A 20,342-nucleotide genomic window follows, 5' to 3' on the forward strand; every position below is an offset into this window, starting at 1 on the left:
ATAACTCATTATAGTGAGTAGTTCTACTGGAGTACGATGTTTGATTGACTTGGAATAGTGTAAGAAGTATTAGAACTAGGTTAACGTATGTAAAACTACTCTGTTACAAGAAAAGCTGGTTCAGCAGCAAATAAAGGTCAAGCTCTCATAAACAAATATATTTTGATGTAAACATTTGTTTTCTAAAAAGTTGGGTATTTGCTATTAAAGTTACCTTGTGCATTTGTGTCAATCAAGCAGAGGTTTGTTGGCTAAAATGTTTTATAAATGTTAAAAAAAATTAAGCGACCAATAGAACATTTGATTCAAACAAGAACCAGAAAGTAGGTTTAATAGAATGTCTGCCCATTTATAAATCCTTTTTAAAGAAATGACCATTCGGACTAATAATGGTTACTTAAAAAGGTATATATTATTCTCTCACACACCATCAAAATATACAGTTTCAGTTACATTAATAAATGGACCAACGTGAATAGATGAGTGCAGGCCAAGAAAGCAAATATGTGTAATGTTCACTCTTTGTTTCAGTGACCAGATTCAGTACCTTTTAAAGATCTCATTACGTTGATTTGCGTAAAGCAAATCATGTTTTACGTTAAAAAAAAACAAAGTGACACAGTTATTAAAGGAGCTTATTTAACGTGATCGGTGCCGTGGTTTGCACTGTGAGCCGCCATGTTGAGAGCCGTTGAGACGCAACCACAATGCCCCTTCTGTGTTAAATTTGTTAAATAATGTTATTTTTTAGCAAAACAATCCACCCGCTGACCGCAGGTGCTGCTGCCGGGCCGCGGACAACAAGGAACGAGTTAATTAATATTGGCTCTTGTTTGGTCTAGTTAATGAACGAGTGAATTATGCACCTCTGGGACGCACCGCCTCCCCGATCGGTTTAAATTACCCCCCCCGCCCCTCCCCCCTCCCGACATTGTCCTCCCATTTCCCCACTCTGATCCTGCGCTGATGGGGTCCCTGTCACCGACCAGCCTGCGACACGCACAGAGAGAGACCGAGGCTACCCCCGCCGTCTCCATCTGTCTGTCTTTGTCCTGCTCGAGTGTATTTTACTTCTTTGTCTGCAGCTCATTTATTGACGCCCTCTTTTTTTTCCTCCTTCTTCTTCTTCTTCTTCTTCTTCTTCTTCTTCTTCTTCTTCTTCTTCTTCTTCTTCTTCTTCTTCTTCTTCTTCTTCTTCTTCTTCATCATTCGACGCTTCTGTTCAACCTCGCATCGTCGGCTCAGGGTGGCAAATAACTTCCATCCCATTAACTCGTCTGAGAGGGGGAGGCTAGTCAAACAAAGCTTGTCCGCAATCTGATCCCGATCCAAACATATATACACGCGCGCGCGCGCGTGCACAGTCCTGCGGGTCAGAGAGGGGGGGAAAAAAAAAGAGGATCCATATTATTTGCATTAAAAGCCTCGCACCGTGAAATTCATTTATAATTACAAGGCGGGGTGCGGCGTGTGTTATGCAGATCAGGGACATGTGCGCGTGTGAGTGTGCGTGAGAGTGGGTCTGCGATTGGCTCGGATTGGTTATTTTGTGATGCGCTAACACGGAATGTATGGTGACAGATTGCAATTATCCCATTATTGTAATTGTCAAAGTCAATTCACTGCAGGCTGCGTGACAGATTCTCACGTGATTTAGATCCGCTCTGTTTGACCCTTTTGCTTTTAACTCCTTAAACAGTCTCTGCTGTGACGAAGTGCTGTCTGGCCTTCACCCCAGGCTGCACCGGGGCTCTTTATTCATTCATTAAATTAAGTCATAAAACAAAACAAAAAAGTTAAGGATCTGCTAAATGTAATAACTATTTATTTTTTATAGATTCTGAAGAATAGTTCAAGAAACTAGAGGCCAACCGGTGATTTCGTTCCCTACTGAAGTTTTAGGGTCGTTTTCCAATTGTCAATTTTAAGACGTAGAGGTTACAATATCCTCAAATGATAGCCCTGTTTTACTGTGTGTGGGATGATCCAAGTTAAACTGACCCCCCCCTAAAATATCTCACCGTCTCGCGCGCTGTCTGGCTCGTCCTCGTGGATCTCCAGCGCCCCCGTGTGGTGACCAAGGCAAAGATACAAAACGGTATTTAGTAATATTGTAAACAGTGATTGCAAAATAGTAAGAATACTCAAGAATATTACCAACTAAATTGACTCAAATAGTTATAATCAAAATCATAAGCTCCTCCAGGTTTCAGAAAATGTGTATATTCAGATTTTTCATTAGGTTGCTTTAGTAATCTTAGCGCTCAGTGGTTGCCAGGCAACCAGCTGAAAAGAGAAGTCTGCAACATACGAAAGTAGAGTATTATCGTCTCTTTGCTTTTGTTTATACAAAACGTATGTAAATTGTTCATGAGGTTTAGGTGGCGAGTCACATGTTGTTAGCTTTTCTTTTCATATCCCTGTGTGTGTGTGTGTGTGTGTGTGTGTGTGTGTGTGTGTGTGTGTGTGTTTGCTCAAATAAGCTAACATGGCTACCAGCTGCTGTCAAAGATCCGCAAGTTAAATTAACTTGTTTCTCTTTGAGGCGTCTTAATTATTTTATTGTGAAATGGAAATGAGGAAAGTAAGTAACCAAAACATGTAAGAACCGCAACAAAACAATAATAAGTTGCTTTTCAACAGTGTCCGCAGATGACGCTGCTAATTACGTCCTCAATGACGTCACTCGAGCACACCTGCACCTGCTTCCACTGAATGAAACCTCAGCAGGGGTTCGTGCCCGGCTGAGATGGCTGAGTCCCGCAGAGTTCAGTTGACCACGTTGTCCGGTGATCACGGACCTCCGCCCCCCGGGGAACCGGTCCCGGTCCCGGTCCCGCCCTCGGTCCCGGCCCCGCACCGTGAGCCTCCGTCGGGGGACCCGGCCGACGGCTCAGGCCGCACGGTCCGGCTGGAGCTCACGTTGTTCGAGGCGGACGAGATGCGCTTTCCGGAGTTCAGCTACACGCAGCTCGCCGACAACAAGGTGGGAACTTCATCAGAACTTCAGCCCGGAAACCCGGCGGTCACCGACCGTACATTTTAATATCAACAATTTGTGTTATTTTGTCAGATCGTCATGATTGGTTATGATAAATCTTGTTGATGAAACCGTTTGTTCTAAGCAGAAGGATTGGAGACATCAATGGTTTGAGGTCTTTTCTTTGACTTGTGACAATCTGACCAACTGGCTTTTTAATGAATGTTAAACTGCGACTTAAGGACACAGGTTTTTTTCATCTTTATGTAAAATGCATGAATTATTTATTTTTTTAGATCGAGCATACAAAAGAAAAAGTCCAATTGAGCAGATTTGAAGAGCAAGAAAAGCGGGAGCACGAGGAGATCGTTGCTACTTCAAGGAAGTTGGAAAGAAAATATGTTCGTATTTAACTTATTTATCAAACACTGTTGGTAAAACATTTTCTTCGAGGGACCATTAAGTCAAACGTGGACTAAAGGGTCCTGACTTCCCATCTGAGTAAACTCAAACTAAACCAAGAAACGAATCAGAAACAAGTTGCACGGTGACACTTCCCATCCTCTCTTTGCAGGGCAATGAACCGAAGAAGAAGAAGCAGGACCGCATTCAGGACTTGATCGATATCGGGTTCGGTTATGATGATGAGGATTCTTTTATTGATAACTCTGAGGCTGTGAGTCGCACACTTGAAACCCACATAGCATATGTTTTTATATCCGTATCTCTTGAAGACCTCATTCAGAAATTTGGGCTCAGAAAGTGTTTCCCCGCTTGTTCCTAATATAGACGTTTGGAGCATTCTTATTCATTCTAATATCTTTCTAATTGACAGAAATGCTAATGAAATGATTACATTACTGGCTGCTCCCTGTAGTATGACGAATTCGTGCCGGCCTCCATCACAACCAAATTTGGTGGATTCTATGTAAATTCGGGCGTGCTGCACTTCCGGCAGGCTTCTGAGACGGAGGACCCGGCAACCGAAGAGGAAACCCTGGAGTCGTCAGACGTAAGAAGTTCTTCTGAAAAGAACACGCATGCAAACCATTGATAGGGAGGTTTTTTTTGCTTCTCAAAGGATCCGATTTCAGTTTGTTCTTTTTTGTTTTCACCCTGAGGTCAACGGAGGACTGGATGAGCCGACGAAGAAGCGCTGCAGAGAAGATGAAACGATCATAAGAAACGTGGATCCGACCTCAAGGTGAGGCTGACCCGCGTTATTCCCACTCTCCTGTAGAGCCAGATGGACCCTCCCTTTCAGTTCAATCCGATTCTCAAAGTGAGTGCCTCTTAACCCGGACGTGTCTCATCCTGCAGGGCTTTGTCTCAAACTGGACCGGTCGACGAGATAAAGAGGAAGAAGAAGAAGAAGAAGAGGTCCGCCGGCCCCCTCAGCGTCACCAGCATGTTGAAGAAGTTTCAGAGGGAGAAGGCCAAGGAGCGGCAGAAGACCGAGAAAGCCAATCAGAAGAGCCCCCTCCCCAGCCCGCTGTGTCCGGCAGACGCAGGCGGGGGGTCGGGATCAACCGACCCGCTCCTCAGTCTCATTGGCTCAACCGACGACCACGCTTTCATCCAAGCGGCCAATGCGGTGGACTTGGACATCGACCTGGACTCTTTGTTAGATGTCACTGAACGGACGTCGTCGCCCAAGACCGCCCCGCCGTTCCCGGCCGGGGCGGACGATGCGAGCCGAACCTTCGCCGTCCCCCAGGTCCGGCCTCCGGACGCCGAGGTCAACTCGCAGCCGAAGCTCCACCCGGAGCCAATCCAGCCCTCGTCGCAAAGCGGCTCCGCCTCTCCTCATCGGCCCGTCCAGCTGCCCGAGGGCCTTCCCCCCCGCCTGGAAGACAGCATTCGGAAACTCACGGCGGTGAGACGGGTTTTGATGTGTGTGTGTGTGTGTGTGTGTGATCTTTATGTGTGTGTGGTCGCACGATGACGTGCACTCATTTCTCAGGTCGCCAAGACGTCGGAGGGAGAGTCGAAGCTCAAGTTCTTCACCCCGGAGATCAACTTGGTGTTGCTGGAGTGAGTTCTGGAACAACGCAGACTTAAGCCGATACCCCAGATCAGTTTGGTCCAGGATCTGGTTGTGAGATGTCAAATGATGTTTTCCTGCTCAGACTGATCTAGGTTCAGATTCAGAGGTACAGATTTCTGCCGATCTTGTCCGTCGCCTACCCTTTTTTTAAATATCACATCCGTTTGGTCTATACTGGATGACCATGAACTGTGGCACAAACACTCTTGTCTCCCTAGAGTTCTGAAACCCTTTTTTAATGATTGCTTAACTTGCAATTGGTGGCCTCCATCAGGGGGGTAGTCTCCAACACGCCACGGCACCACACGGCCACTAAAACCAAATCTACATTGATTATTCACTCTACAGGTTGGAGGAACAGTCTGTTAATAGTACCTAAACACACCATTTGGGTCAAATTGTGGCTCCACCACCTGAACTACAGGCCTGTAAGTCTTGTTTTTATGTCCTTGACCCCCCCCACGCCTCCCGATTCTCCCCCCCCAGCATCGAGGTGCAGTGCCGCGAGCAGGGCGTCCATCTCCGCTCCAAGGTGTACACGCACCTGTCGTCCTTCCTGCCCTGCAGCCGAGACACGCTCCTCAAGCGCGTGAAGAAGCTGTTCCTCGCTCAGCGGGTGAGCTCGCTTTTAAATGTTTTGTCTCTGGCTCGTTCCGTCGTCTTGCTCCAGCGGTTCGTATTTGTGACTCGCTTCTGGAAATATGCCTGCGACAAGGAGGACCCCCCCGACGTGGGCGACTCGTTGCAGAAACTGAGGGAGGCCGTCAGCAGAGCGATGCCCGAGCAGATAGAGCGGTTCGAACTAAGCTGCGTAGTGTACGAGCAGGTCAAGGCGTCAAGGTATGTTCATCAGCACATATCTAGTGTGTATTTGGATTGGAAAAATGTCAATAAGCTACTGGTTTTAACTTGTACTGTTTGGCATGTGGTCCTTTTAAAAAAAAAATTAAATAAAATTCAATAACGAGTGAAGAAAACAACATTGCAGCGATCCAGATGTCTATTCCTTAGTGCAAGCTGGAGCTGAGATGAACAAAAAGATGTGGTGGAGTTATTTGCTATTTAAATGATCCAACAGAAGATCTACAATAGGTTCAAAACCTTTTTGTTTAAACAGTTCTATGCTGAGATATTTGTGCCTGCTTATGTCGTTCTCTAGTCTTGAACTCGTTTATCTCCATTTCAGGGCAACAGAGGAGAAGGCGAACTTTGGGCCAGAGGACCACGTGGAGGAGAAAGGTGGGAGAAGAGCAGGTCCTAAGAAGTCGTTCCAGTGGAATGAGGAGATCAGGTCAGATATGAAAAAAGGACCATTTGACTTGTGACTTAAAGCAGTACTTCACCCACACAATGACCATTTGGGAATCAATTGCTCGTAGGACGGGAATATGGACCAATAATCTAGTAAATCTTCAATTGGTTGAAATAAATTGAAGTGGTTTGAACAGAGAAACTCTCATTCGTCCAGTCGCGAGCTCCCTGAATCCCAAACAACCAGCCACATTAAGCCGGGTTCATGGTGCATCCACGTCACTCGCTTCTCTCCCCGCTTCCAGGGGGAGCCTGTGTGAGGTGTTACGGGTGAGAATGGAGCGATGTAAAAAGGAAGGGAAAGGGAGTCAAGAGATGGAGAGCCACCTGAAGACCATGTTGGACAATGAGGTCAAGCCGCTGTGGCCAAAGGGGTGGATGCAATCCAGGTATGTGAAACTGGTCCAAGTTTACTAATGAAACCCATGTTTTTTAAAAATATATATTTAAAAGAAAAAGTACTTTTTTAGCCGTTTGTACATGCAGACGTGTCCTTACTCATTTGTTTCTTCAGGGTTCTGATAAGGGAGAGCAGGAAAATGTTGAGCCTCTTTACGTCATTACTGTGAGTACAAAGAGTTACAATCACACCTACAATTTCTATTTGCATTTATTCCTACAATAATGTATCATTTATAACACGTTTTGTATGAATTATTAAGAAAAGAACATTTTTCTCTGAAACCAGTGATGTGTGAGGGAATTTCCGCTCCCATAATTAACTTTTAGAGAAAACTACTCATTTGAATTTAGGCAACGTAACAAGATGACTCTAAGAAAAGGCCATAGACCTCACGTTGTTGTTGTTGTTGTTTACACTTCCTCGTTAATGGATATGTGGATGAGACACATTAGCTTAGGAAATATTTTTTGTTGATAGCTGGGGTTTTTTTCAGAGTGAAGCGGGCACGGCCCGAGAAGAGGCCGCAGGCTATCGGTGCCCAGTCGGACAGCAGCGGCGTTCCGCACGGCCCGCCGCCGCTGAAAAGACTCCTCCGGGGGGAAGACGACGTCGTTATCACGAGTCCAGACGTCAACGTGGCCCCGTGGCTTGACTCCGAGGAGAAAGAGGCCCGGGGGAAACCCGCCGAGGCGGCAGAGGACGCCGTATCCTCTTCGCCTGCACCTGCAACGTCGGCTGGCACCCCGTCCCTCCTGGATGTCCTCGCCGACCAGGCGCTGGCCAGGGAGCAGCCGCTCTTGGTCTCGCAGGAGCTCCTGGCGGCGGCCGTGGCGAAATACAAACATTCGGTTCGGCGCTGGGGCTTCGGCGCGGACACCAAAAGTCCTCCTCGTCCTCCTCAGTCCAGCCCGGTCGGCTTCCCGCTCAGCGGGACGTGTCGGGGGGTTTTGCCCCAGCTGGTGCACTTTGGAGACTTTGCCAGGCACATGGACGCCAGCCATGTGCAGATCATCTCTGACGATGATGACATTACCATCCAATGACGGAGCGGGTTCACGCAGGCTGAGCTTAAGTCACTCCAAGCAAAAGCCGTTGTGTCCCTTCTTACTTTGGTTGGAAGCTCTGGGATAGTTAGTGCATTTATTTTGTTATTAAAGCATGAAATGGCTAAATTACCATGAATTATTTCATTTCTACGATGACGCAAAGCAAAAGTCAAAACAAGTGAAGGATCCTTTTTTCTTTGCCAAAGATTGTTTTGGAAATGATCCATTTGTTTCCATGGAAGTTTCCTCTGCAATGGACTGGACACATACATGTTACAATACCGAAACCTGCAGTGGAAATGAGTAAACGGCTACAATGAATAAGTTGTGGTTCTCCTTTGTTTGGATCACTGTGTCATCTGAGAAAAGGTTTTGACCCATTAAAGGAGAAGTTGCACTTTTACCAGTGAAATAAATTGACGACTCACTCGTTGTGTTTCTGATCAAACCGTGTGAGAAACATCCCAGAGGACCACGCGTGAGCCTCGCACTGACTTGTATTGAATGATTTACTTTGAATAAATAAATATTAAAAGCTTACATTTTCTGCAGCTTATTTAAAAGCTACTCCCCGTCTTCCCACATTTTCACCTCCGCTTAAACCTTTTGTTTTCTTAGAGGGATAATATGCTTTGTTTATGTTTACCAAGATTTTCTCAAATGAGAATTATTTGGGGCGACACCTTGTAATGGGAACCTCCATGAATACGACACTTGATGCTTTGCAATGATAAAGAACTACATGTACCGACTTTGGTGGGTCTTTATTCTACAGAAAAATAGACTTATGTACACAGACAGGAAGGGAAACACTGTTGGCAGAGAGTCACCGTGGTTGTGGATCATCAACATAATGAAAATGTACCTGGGCAGAAGCTCTAAAAAAAAAAAAAGACCATTCTCTGCTTCCAATGGGGCCTGAGATACTGATGAAAACGAAGTTGCAAACTTGAAATAAGATGCTGAGAGAAAACCTGACTCGCCGAGTCTTCCCCGACCAACGACTCTCTGGCCCGGAGCCGCTGATCCAGAGGGAGGAATCCCACCTCATGTGAAGTTCTACAGCCAGTTAATCATCTGAATCAGCAAGATGGCCAACAGGAAGCGTCCATTACAGCTGCTTGTATTTCCTGCAACGAGGAGGAGACAAATTAATTTGACATTCACAGGAATTCAGAAAAAAACAAATACTGAAATCCCCTTTTGATTACGCATGATTCCAACGCAGCAGAGCCATATTTATCAGATATTTAGGAAGGGAGACGAGTTTAAACATTTGTAATTAGAATTCCAATAAAGAACAGTGTGACTTTGCTGATAACGTACCGCTGCCAGGACAGACCTCCACTGTGACGTTTTTCTGTCCGAGATGTCCTGTTGCATTGATGTATTTCCCAACTGAGAGGACAGAGGAGTCAGGATGAGACCGCTGATTAAAAAACAAGGTATTTTTAGAGGAGAAATTGAGCGTGTAACAAGTGCAGACTACAGTCCTTTTTTTCTGTCCATACCTTTCACAATAAAGGCCTTTACGCAATTCGTAACCATTTACCGGTGAAAACAAGAAGTCTGGGCATTTGGGGTCAATAGGTCAAATTTGTTAAAACCTTTTATAAAATACGTGTTGCATTCGTGGCAACTTTGCGTCGCGGGCAGTGTGTATAGTTTGGATGCAAAATATTTGCTGGAAAGTATTTGGATTTTTTATTTAGTTAATGTTAAGGAAAGAAAGATTTAAAAAAAACAACTCACAGGTGGTGACCTTTTGTGATGTCACCACTGAAGGGAGCTTCGGCCCATCGAGTCCCAGTTCCAGCTTGGCTTCACACCAGTACTCCTCTTCATCTTCCTCTCTACCCGGGCTGATGTCCAAAGTGAAGATCTGAGTCACTGGTTTCTCCACTGTGGTGTTGATGGACTGTGGTTGACCCAGTGCTGTCTGTCCTCTGTAGAAGGTCACACGGAGGTCCTTAACAGGAGCCACGTCCTCTACTGTACACTGCAGAGTGTACTGACGCCCCTCCAACATCGGCCCAGTGAGGTTAACAAAGCTGATGGACACATTTTGTGGAGGTTCTGTGGAACCAGATCGTCATTCAAACCAGAAGAAAAAAATGATCTTTTTCTTGCATGTCAGAAAAAGAAACGGATTAACTCACTGTACACTGTTAGAGGGAGAGTGATGTCGCACTTCCCCCCCGTGTCAGCCAGCGCATAGCACACTGGTTGGATGCCCCAGTCAGTGATCCTGTCAACACGCCAGACCAGAAACCGATCCATCGTGGGTTCAGGAGTCGGCTGGAGGAGCAAAGGATCACAAACCACATAGTTGCTATGATTCAAATAGTAACTTTAATATAATGTTAGCAGGTAGATGGTGACGATGGTCTACGAAGAAATAATTATCCATACTTTATTATTCACACATAGAAGAACAAACTAAAATCCAAACCTTGGTGGAATGCTGCCATTAAATATAAGTCAAATATTAAATATTAAGTCAAAAAATCTGAAAAAAATGTCAAAAAATATTTTGAAAAGAAAGTCTAAATATTTGATTTAAAAATCTCATTGAAAGAAAAGGCAAAAAATTATTTGGTTGAAAAAAATTTTGTAAAGTCCCAAATATTTTCGGTTGAAAAATGTTTTTTAAAAGAAAGTCCAAATATTTAATTGAAAATTTTCATTTGGAAAAAGTCAAAAGAAAAAAAGTCACAATGTGTTAGGGCAAAAAATGTTTTAAAAAGGAAAGTCTAAATGTGTTAGGTCAAAAAAATGAAAAGTCTCTTCTTCACAAGTGAAGGTAGAATGGAGTGCTAGTCTGAAAAGTGGATAAAATCAGGTGGTCTTCAGTCACTCAACTTTATTTTTCATCTCACAGATGCTTAATTCTAATATTCAAATGTGTCATGGCTCCTTATCACTTTATCTTACTGTTTTCTTTTTGGGGTTTAATTTTTTTTTTAATAGCAATGTTTTACTGCAGCTTATTTAAAAAAAAAATGTTTCCTTTAGATGACATTAATTACAAAACAAAAGAAAGAAGAAATACAATAACTGTTATTTCTTACAGTAGTTTTTCTGACAGAAGTTTATTCGTGGGGACCTTATTCTACAGTCCTTGAACGTTAATTATGTTGGTAGGCTCATAAGCTAACACGATTATATAGATGTATTAGAGAGTATTAATTCTCCTACCAGGGAGACTTTCCAACCAAGAAGAGAGAAACCCATCTGGGATACAGAGCAGTTTGCTGTGACCGGATCTCCAAACCTGTGACAGGAGAGTTTACACACATTTAGTTCACACAGAAACGGGTTAAAAATATGCTTCTCAGCGAAGTCAGTGGCACCGCAAATAAAAAGAGGGAATGCATTTAAAGAGGAAGCAAACTTTTTAATGTTTGCTTGACTTTTAGTCAAATTCATTTTGTTTGTCTGCCTTGAAGTGAAGGAAAAAATGACACAGACACCCCCTTTTTTTTTTTTTTTTAAACTGAAAACGTTCCCCAGCTGTCCTTGACATACCTGACCACCAGCGTGGAGGGAGACACCGTCAGAGGGCAGCCCGCTGCTGAGCCACTGAGGGGCGTAGAGGGTGGAGGCGTGCCGGGAGGTAGAACTTGCAATGGAAGAGGTGGAGCAGGTGTGAGAGTGGGAACGGGGGAGGAGGAGGCTGAGGTCACGGGAGGGGTGAGGGAGGGGAAGAAAGACACGGTAAGTCACACGGAGGAGTTGTCACTTGTCAGAAAAGTGTTATTTTCCTTGAAATATACATATTTTTAAAAGTTGAAAGTTCCAAAGTATAACCCATAAACGATCTGTGGAATCCCTGATAAGAAACGCCTTTGTGTTGTCTGAACAAAGGAGTCATTTCATTGAATTTGCCATCGCGTGAAATAATACTCTTTTTAGCTGATCTATTGTGAACCATTGTTTGAGTCCACCCAGCGTGTTCCTCTGAGGAAGGAAGGACAACCCTGCCCAAGTCAAAGAACCGGCTTCTCCATTCTATGACCATTGTTCCCCGAGTCCTGGGTGGCGGCCCGTCGGATGACCTCACCGCAGCTCTCTGGCGTGGCTGCCCGGGCATGACGGCTGTCAAAATCTACTCGTCATGTTTGCCACGCGCCGGTCGGCAAGGCGAGTGACACCAGAGAAATGGTTACGGCCGTGATCTTTGGCGCCGATGAAGCGAAATGAAACACGTTTTTCCCTTTTCAGTGATGGAAGAAACAGTGAGATCTTTAGAAGTAACAATATTATAATGTGAAAACCTGCATTGAAAATATTGTTCAGAAATATATATATTTCCATCATACAGAAAAAGAGGGGATGCTGGGAAGTTTCATCACTGCATTCAATTAATTTCCGTGAAGAAGTACAAATACTGACACAGCACGAGTATAGTGTACTACCGAGCACCACATTGTACTGTGCCTGTAGATACCTGAGGTTCCCAAACTCAACGACAATGTTTTTATGCCACGAGTTAAACTACTAAATCAGAAGGAGACGCACTTGAGTCCTGTATATTTGGAAAAAGCCCAACCTCAGATGTGATAACCCCCCCGTTCACCTCCCGGCCGCATCGTTTCACTCACCTGAGCTGATCAGATACAACAGCAGGAGCGCGATTGGCCGTCCAGGTGCACACATCCTTCCCCGAGTCCCCTCGCTCAATATATGTAATATATATGTGTAGGCACCGTCTGCGTGACGCCGGCAGCAGGGAGGCGTAGGATGTCTGAGCGAACACGCGGAGCTTCAGGTTTTTATGGTGGAGTGTGGGTGTGTGTGTGTGTGTGTGTGCATGTGCTGTTTTTGTTTTTTTCTTTGGGTGTTTCTGAAGCTGATCATCCGTGGAACCCACCGTGGGCGTTCTCTCTTAGTAAAGCAAACCAGGAAGGAAGGGAGGGTCAAGAATAATGCGGTGGAGCTCAGCAGCACAGAGGGCACCAGTGTGTGTGTGTGTGTGTGTGTGTGTGTGTGCGTGTGTGTGAGAGAGAAATTACACGGATTCGTCACTTTTAAACATATTGCTAATATAATATTTGTCTCGCATCTTTATATTTTTCTTTTTTGTATTCATCCTTAAAGATGGTCATGGTCGATATTTTTCACTTGCCGGTGGCAAATGTCCAATGTGTGGAAGTGTATCCGTATGACGCCTGTGTGGAGGTTTACACGTTACATCAGGGTAATTGGTTCAAATATCAATTACCCAAATAGCACAATGAATGTGTGCTGTTGTTTGTTTGTTTTCTTCCTGCAATGTTGTTGCTTTTCTCCTTTACATGTACTGAACAAATATTAACTACGCTAAACAATTTGTTTCCGTTTTTCATCCCAAGATCAAAATACTCAAGAGTGGTCTGTTCCAGATGTTAGAATCACACATTTTTCTAATAATTATTTTACTTTCAAAGTCGAGAAATAAAAATGTCTCCAGTCAACATCTCCTGAACAGATTTGACAAATGGGGCCAATCCTCAACAACATTGATCTGTCGATCCATGTATGTGGTTTAGAAATAATCTAGATCTTCTGTTTTGGTTGCAGAGGTGCTTGTCTTATGTACAGACACCAGTTAATTATATTACTCACCTTCCCATTCTTGTCAGGGGGTTGAAGCGAGAGTGTGGAAGTTAAAGTCATGTCTGTCTTCAGCTTCCGGACAATGTCCTCCTTCCTATTTACATCCTCTACCTGTCCTGTAGATACAACAACCGGCTGCACTCCTCTTGTTGTGTCGAGGTACGCGAGCCCCGGTCCTCCATCGATAGGTCTGCCAGCTCTTGAAGTTTTTATGGTCTCTGTTATGGATCCTGGGGAAGTTCATCGAGAACACCACCTTGGGGGTATTTTGCATTCATCTGCAGCATCTACTGACTTCCATGGCATTGAAGCCCAGTGTTGCTTGTCTATGTTAGAGTCCTCTTAAAAGTCATCCATTTACTGTGCTGTCCTCATTAAACGTTGTTTCTAGCTACACAGACAGCTGGACATTACATTCCCCATCAGCGTATTCTCCAAGGAACAGGCAAGTTGTTATATTTGGCAGCTTTTAAGTATGAATGATATCTATAGAATATTAGTAGCTAAAGGATACTTGCATAAACCAGATAACAGTGGTTCAGTATATTTAATAAAAGATGAAATACACAGCGCATTCCGTTTACTTTGGCAGCAAGCTGTAACCGTCACATAATAAGACATCCACATGCAGGTGATAGTGAACCAACATGAGCATATTGTACTCAAACTAAAGAAATAACAAGAGAAACATGTTAATAAACTCAAAGGCTCACTCTATGAGTTCATGTGCACAGAATAGGTTGTCGCTGCTCAGGGCAGCTGATAGCATTCACCACTAGATGTCACTAAAGAACATACAAATGAAACAATGGGCCGGTTCCAACACAACCCTTATGTTAAATTTAACATTGCTGTGTAATCAGTCAAGTCAATCAAGTGTCCCGGCTGAAACTATCAATGAGCGTTCAGGTTGGATCTCTGACTCTCGGGGCTTTGGTGAGACATTTTCAATAGTTCAGTTCAGAAACATCGACGTCAGGTGGTCTGCGATTCACGTTTTGTTTCTGTGATTTGCCGCTGTTACGTCCCTACTGGTTTTTGAACACACACACACAGGCTGTAACATCATACACCAGCTTCTGTGAGGACAGCATTTTACCATCATGCAGTTATATCGTGAGTTATAACAATGACGAACCTTGGTTTACCGCAAACTCAGAAAGCCACGACTTCAGAAAGATCGGGCATTCAGGAGGGGGGACAAGGGTCATAATACAGGTTTGCATGAATGACCTTCGCCTGGCAGGCTCGCGGATTGAGTTCTACTGTACATTTGAACGGGACAGTCATCCTTCATCCTGCACAGCTCCACCAACCAGCCCCAGACCACCAGACCGCCTCTCCCAGACAATTAGGGGCTCATGTGTCTGTACCATCCTTTCCAACACCTTCCCCAAATCCCCTACCCAGTGACGAGACCTCTCTATTCTGGAAAGAGTCGTCGACAGGGCGTTTTTAAAAACAGAACCCCGGTAAAGCAGCCGACCCAGACTTTGTCTCTGCTTCAAGGCCACCGCCATCATCCCCGTCCACAAAAAGCTGAGGATCACAGGACCGAATGATTACAAACCCTGCAGTCACCTGCACGTAGAGCTCCTGAAGTTTGCGGACACCAACCTCATTGGACGCATCTCTGGTGGGGGGGTGAGTCACCCTACAGGTGGGAGGCTGACCTTCAGAAATTCAACCTGCCAAAGACGGTGATGGTGCACTTCTACACGGCCATCATGGAGTCCGTCCTCTGCTCCTCCATCAGCGTCTGGTACGCTGCAGCCACAGCCAAGGACAAGGGCAGGCTGCAGCGCGTGCAGAGAGGGTGATCGGCTGCAGTCTGCCGTCCCTGCAGGACTCGTTCGCTTCTCGAACCCTGAAGCAGCTAAAAGGATAGGAGCCGACCCGTCTCACCCCGGACAAAACCTGTCTGTGCCCCTTCCATCTGGCAGGAGGCTGAAGGTCCATCAGGACTAAGACCTGCCGCCACACAACGCTTGATGAGCCCGGTGCCCCACTGACTGACTGACATTGCACCGGTCACTTTCTTTCACACTGCACACGTCACTTTTACTTGTCACTTTATGTTCACTGGTGCACTTCATTTTTAATTTTAAAATATTTTTTAACTTTTATTCCTTTATGTTTAAACTGACCCTTAGCCTTATACTACTAACCCATAGAATTACATTTTATTTTATTCCTCTTGCACTGTTGTCTGCTGTTATGCACCAAGCGCCATGTCAAATTCCTTGTATGTCTGACATATTGTCACGGGTGCGGGTAGGAGGCAGGACTCAAACGCAGAGTTGTCAGGAAACACAAAGACTTTAATAGTCAAAAGGCCAAAAACACAGGAACCGGGAGGAAAAACAGCAGGCAACATGTGTGACGAAAGACAATGACGCGACAAGTGACACAGGAGACACACGGCTTAAATACACAAGGGAGGTGCAGGTGATTGGACACAGGTGGAAACTATTAGACAATCACAGGGGATGACGGGACAAGGCAGGAAGTGAAGTTACCCGGGGACACGAGTGGCAGAAAACTACAAAATACAACAGGAAGTGAACCACACCGTGACACATATCATGGCAGTAAGCTTTTTCTGCTATGTTGTTTCTTTTCTCTTTTACATGTACCGAATAAACAATTTGTTCTCTTTTTAATCTCAAGATCAAAACACTTTTCAAAGATAAATAAGAAATAAAAATGTCTCCAGTCGACAGAGTTGACTGATTCCCAACAACATTGATCTGTTGAATCATGTATGTAGTTTAGAAAGAACCGCTGGCGCCACTTCCTGCGTTTTCTCCACGTTGCGCTTCTCTTCAACAACTTCCTCCTGAAACCGAAAGCAAAGTTTTCCACCGTTTCTTCTGCTCGGTTCGTCGGTGCCTCGGTGAGTCCTTCTTCTAGAAGACGTGTGAATGAAACGATGCTTTTGGGTTCTGGTGCTGCTTCGCTGTTTGATCCCTTTGTTCCAAACAAAACCTTCAAGACTCAGCAGCGGTTTTTAAAAAGTTTTTGTCGACATTTACGTGCTGACACGCACGGTGGCGTCTTCTCTAGGTTACGTCATATTTACTGCTTTTACGGGGGTCTAACACGTGACTTGAACGCCTTTCGCGTTTTTATTTTAGACGTAGAAGCGCAACCTGTGCGCGTCAACAATAAACTCCTGTTACATCGTAATGAGCGGCCGGTAAATTACTGTTGCACTGCGCATGCGCGGGAACATCTGCTGAATCCTGAAGATGCATCATTCCTGCAAACTCTGCTCGGGATTTATGCCGGTATATTATTTACAGAGTACCATCTTAATCCTATTTCGGCTTCGACGACGTCATTTAAAGAAGAAAAGCGAGTGGTTGTATCTGAAAGAACATTGTTTCTTTTATATTTATAGTAAACACAAGTGATTTCTTGCCTCCGGAAACTGCTCATGTGTTACCACGACTTTTTAGTTTTCCATTTAATAACCTTTTCACAATACCTTAAAGCAGGGGTCCCCAAACCTTTTACTGTGAGGGCCACATAACCTTTCCCCTCTCTGAGGGGGGCCGGGGTCAGTTTGTAACAGAAAAAGTGTGACGATCGCACGGGTGCCTAAATGTAAACAATTTTTGTTTTCCAGAAAGCCACACATAACCAAATATTAATAACCCTTTCCGGGATCTTCACAGAAAAGAAAGTCAGGAAATAAATAATAACACTAATAATGAAATGCATAATAACCAAATAACCTCTGTGGGTTCTTCACAGAAAAAACGGTCCATTGATCATTAACTTTCTGTTGTGCCGTGCACAATCTTACCAGGTAAAAGTTGAGTTGTCAGAGCAGTATCTCTTACTCCGATGACTCATATGAGTAGTCTCTCAAAGTTCTTGTGTTCCTTCCATATAATCCTTTTGTAGGTCCCAGTGTTGAATGCGTCTTTCAGAACATCACAGTTCTGTCACTCGGCCAACTCAAACTGATAAGAAGGCAAGAAAGGGGTTCTGCAGAAGACGGGTTTCTTTTGCATTAACATGTAGTTGCCGGAATCGCACACCGAACTCCGCCTTCGGCATTCCCAGTGCTTCCACACACTTTTCAGTCGGGAACGGGACCGCTGGGTTCTCTGCAGAGAGGTTTCAGGTAGCAGGGAGAAGGATGACGTTGTGACTTTTCACTTGTTCCAAAAGCAGCGCAAGTTTCAACTCAAATATGTGAGAATACATGTCGCAAATGAGTTTCCCCTGGCCATGTAGCTGCAAGTTAAGGCTGTTGCGTTGAGGACGGTGCAGCTCCGCTGCGTCTTGCACGTGCGCGCTCTCATCCAGTGCTAATGAAACAAAGTCTAATTCTTTTGTCTTCTGCTGCAGCTGGGCATATACATTACCCCCCGATCCCGATTGTACTCGCCGACAGACTCATGGCATTAAAGACATCTTTCTTCTCGGGACACACCTCTTCCGCGACAGCATTCAAACATTTCTTGACAAACTCTCCATCAGTGAAAGGTTTACCGCTGCTCGCGGTCAGTTGAGCAAACCCGGAAGCTGGCCCCAACGGATGACTGGTTCAGCTGAGCCTGGCGTACAAATGTATCCCGCTGAGCTAAGAGTCCACTCTTTAGCTTTGAGAGTTTGTCTGCTCGCATTTGGCCTTGCAAGTTATCATACTTGTCTCTGTGACGGGATCTTTGCATTGAAGAAAAAAACAATCGTTTGACCAATGCAGGTTAAATACCCTGCATTCTGTATCAATTTTTCTCTTACCGAACCGTTTCTCCATTATTCCGTTCTATTTGACAGGGGCTAGTCTAGGATTTGCGTGGCCAGTCTGAAAAAAAAATCAGAATGCGTCTCTGGTATTGTTCAGGGGACCGGGCCAAACGTTGAGGCGGGCCGTATACAAGGTATACAAACCTTAGTTTGGGTACCACTGGTGTAGACCATAAGCCGTAATACAAGTTTCACATCTGGTGAGAGTGCGTTCATATTAGGAAAGGATTTCCATAAACTCTACCTCAGCAGCTGTCATAAAGGGTTAATCAAGTCTAAAGGATCATTTTCTTTAATGTGCCACTAACCATAAAACATCAGATTAGATTAGATTCAACTTGATTGTCATTGCACAGGGTACAAGTACTGAGGCAACGAAATGCAGTTTAACATCCAACCAGAAGTGCAAAATAGCAAAAGTGCAGAGTATGTGCATATGTAAAGTGTAATAAGTGAATAAATAGATATGAACAGTAAGAAATAGTTGTGCAATAACAGTGCAAATGTTCAGTGGCTGGAGGAAGGTGTGTGGCAGTCAAGCCAGGGTGGAGGGGGGAAGTACAGTCACTGAGAGACATGTGTGTGGGGGGCAGAGTTCAGTAGAATGACAGCCGCAGGGATGAAGCTGTACATATGAAAGCAGTTATATATTTTTTTCTATATTATTTTTATTATATTATTTATTAGATATATCTGTGTAACCTATATGTAACCTAGTCCATTGGAATGCTACCAGGTCATTCAAAGAAATTGCTAAATTCATTTTCCCAATTCTCTCCCCTCATCCACCTGCAGAGTGAGCAGACATGTCGGTTAAAAAGCTGCTGCTTGACGTTCTGGAAAATTTGGTTCAAGACGACTTCAAACGCTTTAAGTGGCACCTCACTGAGGTCAGCGTTGAAGGCTTCGAACTGATTCGTAAGGTCAAGCTGGAGACCGCGGACCGAACAGACACCGTGGGAACGATTGTAAAGAGCTACGGCGAACAAAGGGCCGTGAAGATCACTGTGGAGGTTCTGAAGCTCATTGGCAACTATTACGCTGCAGAGAAGTTAAGGAACGAATACAAAGGTATATGTTTTAAAATAAATTCATTTACAAGTCAAAGACAGAAAAATCCGAGTTTTGATTAACATTTTCCCATGCATCTGCGTTTCTATCAGCAGGGGGAGGGGAAGCGTCATCCTCTGCATCTGCTGCAGCACCTCCTGCTCCTGCGTCCACCATGACGGCTCGGGAACAAAGTGTGCTCATTGCCCCGTCGTTCACAGGTGCCACCGTTGGGACATTGAATATACACGTACAAAAATAGCCATGAAAGAAATCTACGTCGACACAAGGGAATACACATTCAGTTTTTTTCAATTTAATTCCATTTTTTTGTTATTGCCCAGATTGACATTCACTGTGATTCACCACAAACAATCAACCCTCTGCTAAGCCCCTCCCCCTCGCCGCTACTCTCTTAAGTTTAAGTTGTAAAAATTAATTTCAGAGTTAAACAGACAGAAGGTTCTACAATATATTTTGGAAGATTTTTATCCTGGATGGAATTGATTTGGCGGTGAAAAACGGTTACAGAAATAAAGATTAAAGTGAACCACTGTTCCAGTTAAGCCAAGTAGATCTTCATTCACCGTTTTAGCAAATGTTTGTGTTTGTTTTATTCATATATATATATATATCAAAGCAACAGAATAATTAAGTTGGTTAATTAAAACCAACGTTGCCAAAGGCTGAGTCTATTTAAGGACACCAGTACCCCCCCCCTCCCCCCCGAAAAGGTGTGGAATAAAAAAATGTTTTTGTTAAATTGTTTGTTTGTTATTTTTCCACGCCGGGCAGTTCCACGCTGATGCATGCGTGAATATGTCCGTGTGGCGTTTGCACCAGCGGAATGACTACACCCCCCCTCCCGTCCCCGTCCCCGCCCCCGCTTGGCCAAACTGTTCGCCCGACTACTACCCTCCCCCCTCCCACTGAAGTCGTAAACCTAGGAGGGTCACTGGACGCCGATTGGATAAATTGTCTGTTTTTTATTTAATCAGCAACTAGCTAAAGTTCTTAGACCCGCCTTCTGCGGGCAAACCTTGAGCTTGCCCCGAGCGCAGGAAGCCCCGAGCGCATGAAGACGTGTGCATGACAGGCAGGGACGTGCGTGAAAAGCATATATTTTGGGCACGTATCCATCCA

General features: G+C 44.6%; 2 protein-coding genes and 1 long non-coding RNA gene across 9 annotated transcripts; 2 read left to right on the plus strand and 1 right to left on the minus strand.

The window, feature by feature from the left end:
* Positions 1-2,282: 2,282 nt before the first annotated feature.
* LOC120825422 (ubinuclein-1) lies at positions 2,283-8,327 on the plus strand. Of its 4 annotated transcripts, XM_078079595.1 has the most exons (13): positions 2,283-2,986; positions 3,277-3,381; positions 3,555-3,656; positions 3,858-3,992; positions 4,102-4,184; positions 4,301-4,856; positions 4,944-5,014; positions 5,514-5,643; positions 5,743-5,867; positions 6,214-6,318; positions 6,584-6,727; positions 6,853-6,903; positions 7,235-8,327. In XM_078079595.1, exons 1-13 carry the CDS (start codon positions 2,750-2,752, stop codon positions 7,782-7,784), a joined length of 2,394 nt encoding a protein of 797 aa, XP_077935721.1. In that variant the 5' UTR covers positions 2,283-2,749; the 3' UTR covers positions 7,785-8,327. The 4 variants fall into 4 exon arrangements, with proteins under 4 accessions (XP_077935721.1, XP_077935720.1, XP_077935723.1 ...); XM_078079594.1 differs by having other exon boundaries at positions 5,514-5,867; XM_078079597.1 differs by lacking the exon at positions 3,277-3,381.
* A 205-nt stretch (positions 8,328-8,532) lies between these two features.
* On the minus strand, positions 8,533-12,600 carry LOC120825639 (intercellular adhesion molecule 1). 4 transcript variants are annotated; one of them, XR_013450509.1, is made up of 7 exons: positions 12,392-12,600; positions 11,316-11,463; positions 10,986-11,061; positions 9,947-10,085; positions 9,540-9,863; positions 9,114-9,216; positions 8,533-8,917 (listed from the first exon to the last, which is right to left on the minus strand). XR_013450509.1 is itself a non-coding variant. In XM_078079600.1 (7 exons), exons 1-7 carry the CDS (start codon positions 12,444-12,446, stop codon positions 8,870-8,872), a joined length of 852 nt encoding a protein of 283 aa, XP_077935726.1. In that variant the 5' UTR covers positions 12,447-12,600; the 3' UTR covers positions 8,533-8,869. The 4 variants fall into 4 exon arrangements, 3 of the variants coding, with proteins under 3 accessions (XP_077935726.1, XP_077935724.1, XP_077935725.1); XM_078079600.1 differs by having other exon boundaries at positions 9,114-9,185; positions 9,550-9,863; XM_078079598.1 differs by having other exon boundaries at positions 9,550-9,863.
* Positions 12,601-16,150: 3,550 nt separating this feature from the next.
* LOC120825747 (uncharacterized) lies at positions 16,151-19,962 on the plus strand. Its single transcript, XR_013450512.1, has 3 exons — positions 16,151-16,281; positions 18,945-19,220; positions 19,313-19,962. It is a non-coding gene; the product is annotated as an uncharacterized LOC120825747 (long non-coding RNA).
* The last annotated feature ends 380 nt before the right edge of the window (positions 19,963-20,342 follow it).

This window comes from Gasterosteus aculeatus, chromosome 9 (assembly GCF_964276395.1).
Source record: "Gasterosteus aculeatus chromosome 9, fGasAcu3.hap1.1, whole genome shotgun sequence".
Lineage (NCBI taxonomy): Eukaryota > Metazoa > Chordata > Actinopteri > Perciformes > Gasterosteidae > Gasterosteus > Gasterosteus aculeatus.

Bases quoted from the DNA above. Each gene is read 5' to 3' on its own strand.
- LOC120825422 (XM_078079594.1), top strand. From the start codon at position 2,750: ATGGCTGAGTCCCGCAGAGTTCAGTTGACCACGTTGTCCGGTGATCAC. The intron at 6,319-6,583 runs GTCAGATATGAA...CCCCGCTTCCAG, and splicing joins CAGTGGAATGAGGAGATCAG to GGGGAGCCTGTGTGAGGTGT. The intron at 6,728-6,852 runs GTATGTGAAACT...TTGTTTCTTCAG, and splicing joins AAGGGGTGGATGCAATCCAG to GGTTCTGATAAGGGAGAGCA.
- LOC120825639 (XM_078079598.1), bottom strand. From the start codon at position 12,446: ATGTGTGCACCTGGACGGCCAATCGCGCTCCTGCTGTTGTATCTGATC. The intron at 10,086-10,985 runs GTAGGAGAATTA...TTGCTCCTCCAG, and splicing joins TTGGTTGGAAAGTCTCCCTG to CCGACTCCTGAACCCACGAT. The intron at 9,864-9,946 runs GTGAGTTAATCC...CTGGTTCCACAG, and splicing joins TCTCCCTCTAACAGTGTACA to AACCTCCACAAAATGTGTCC.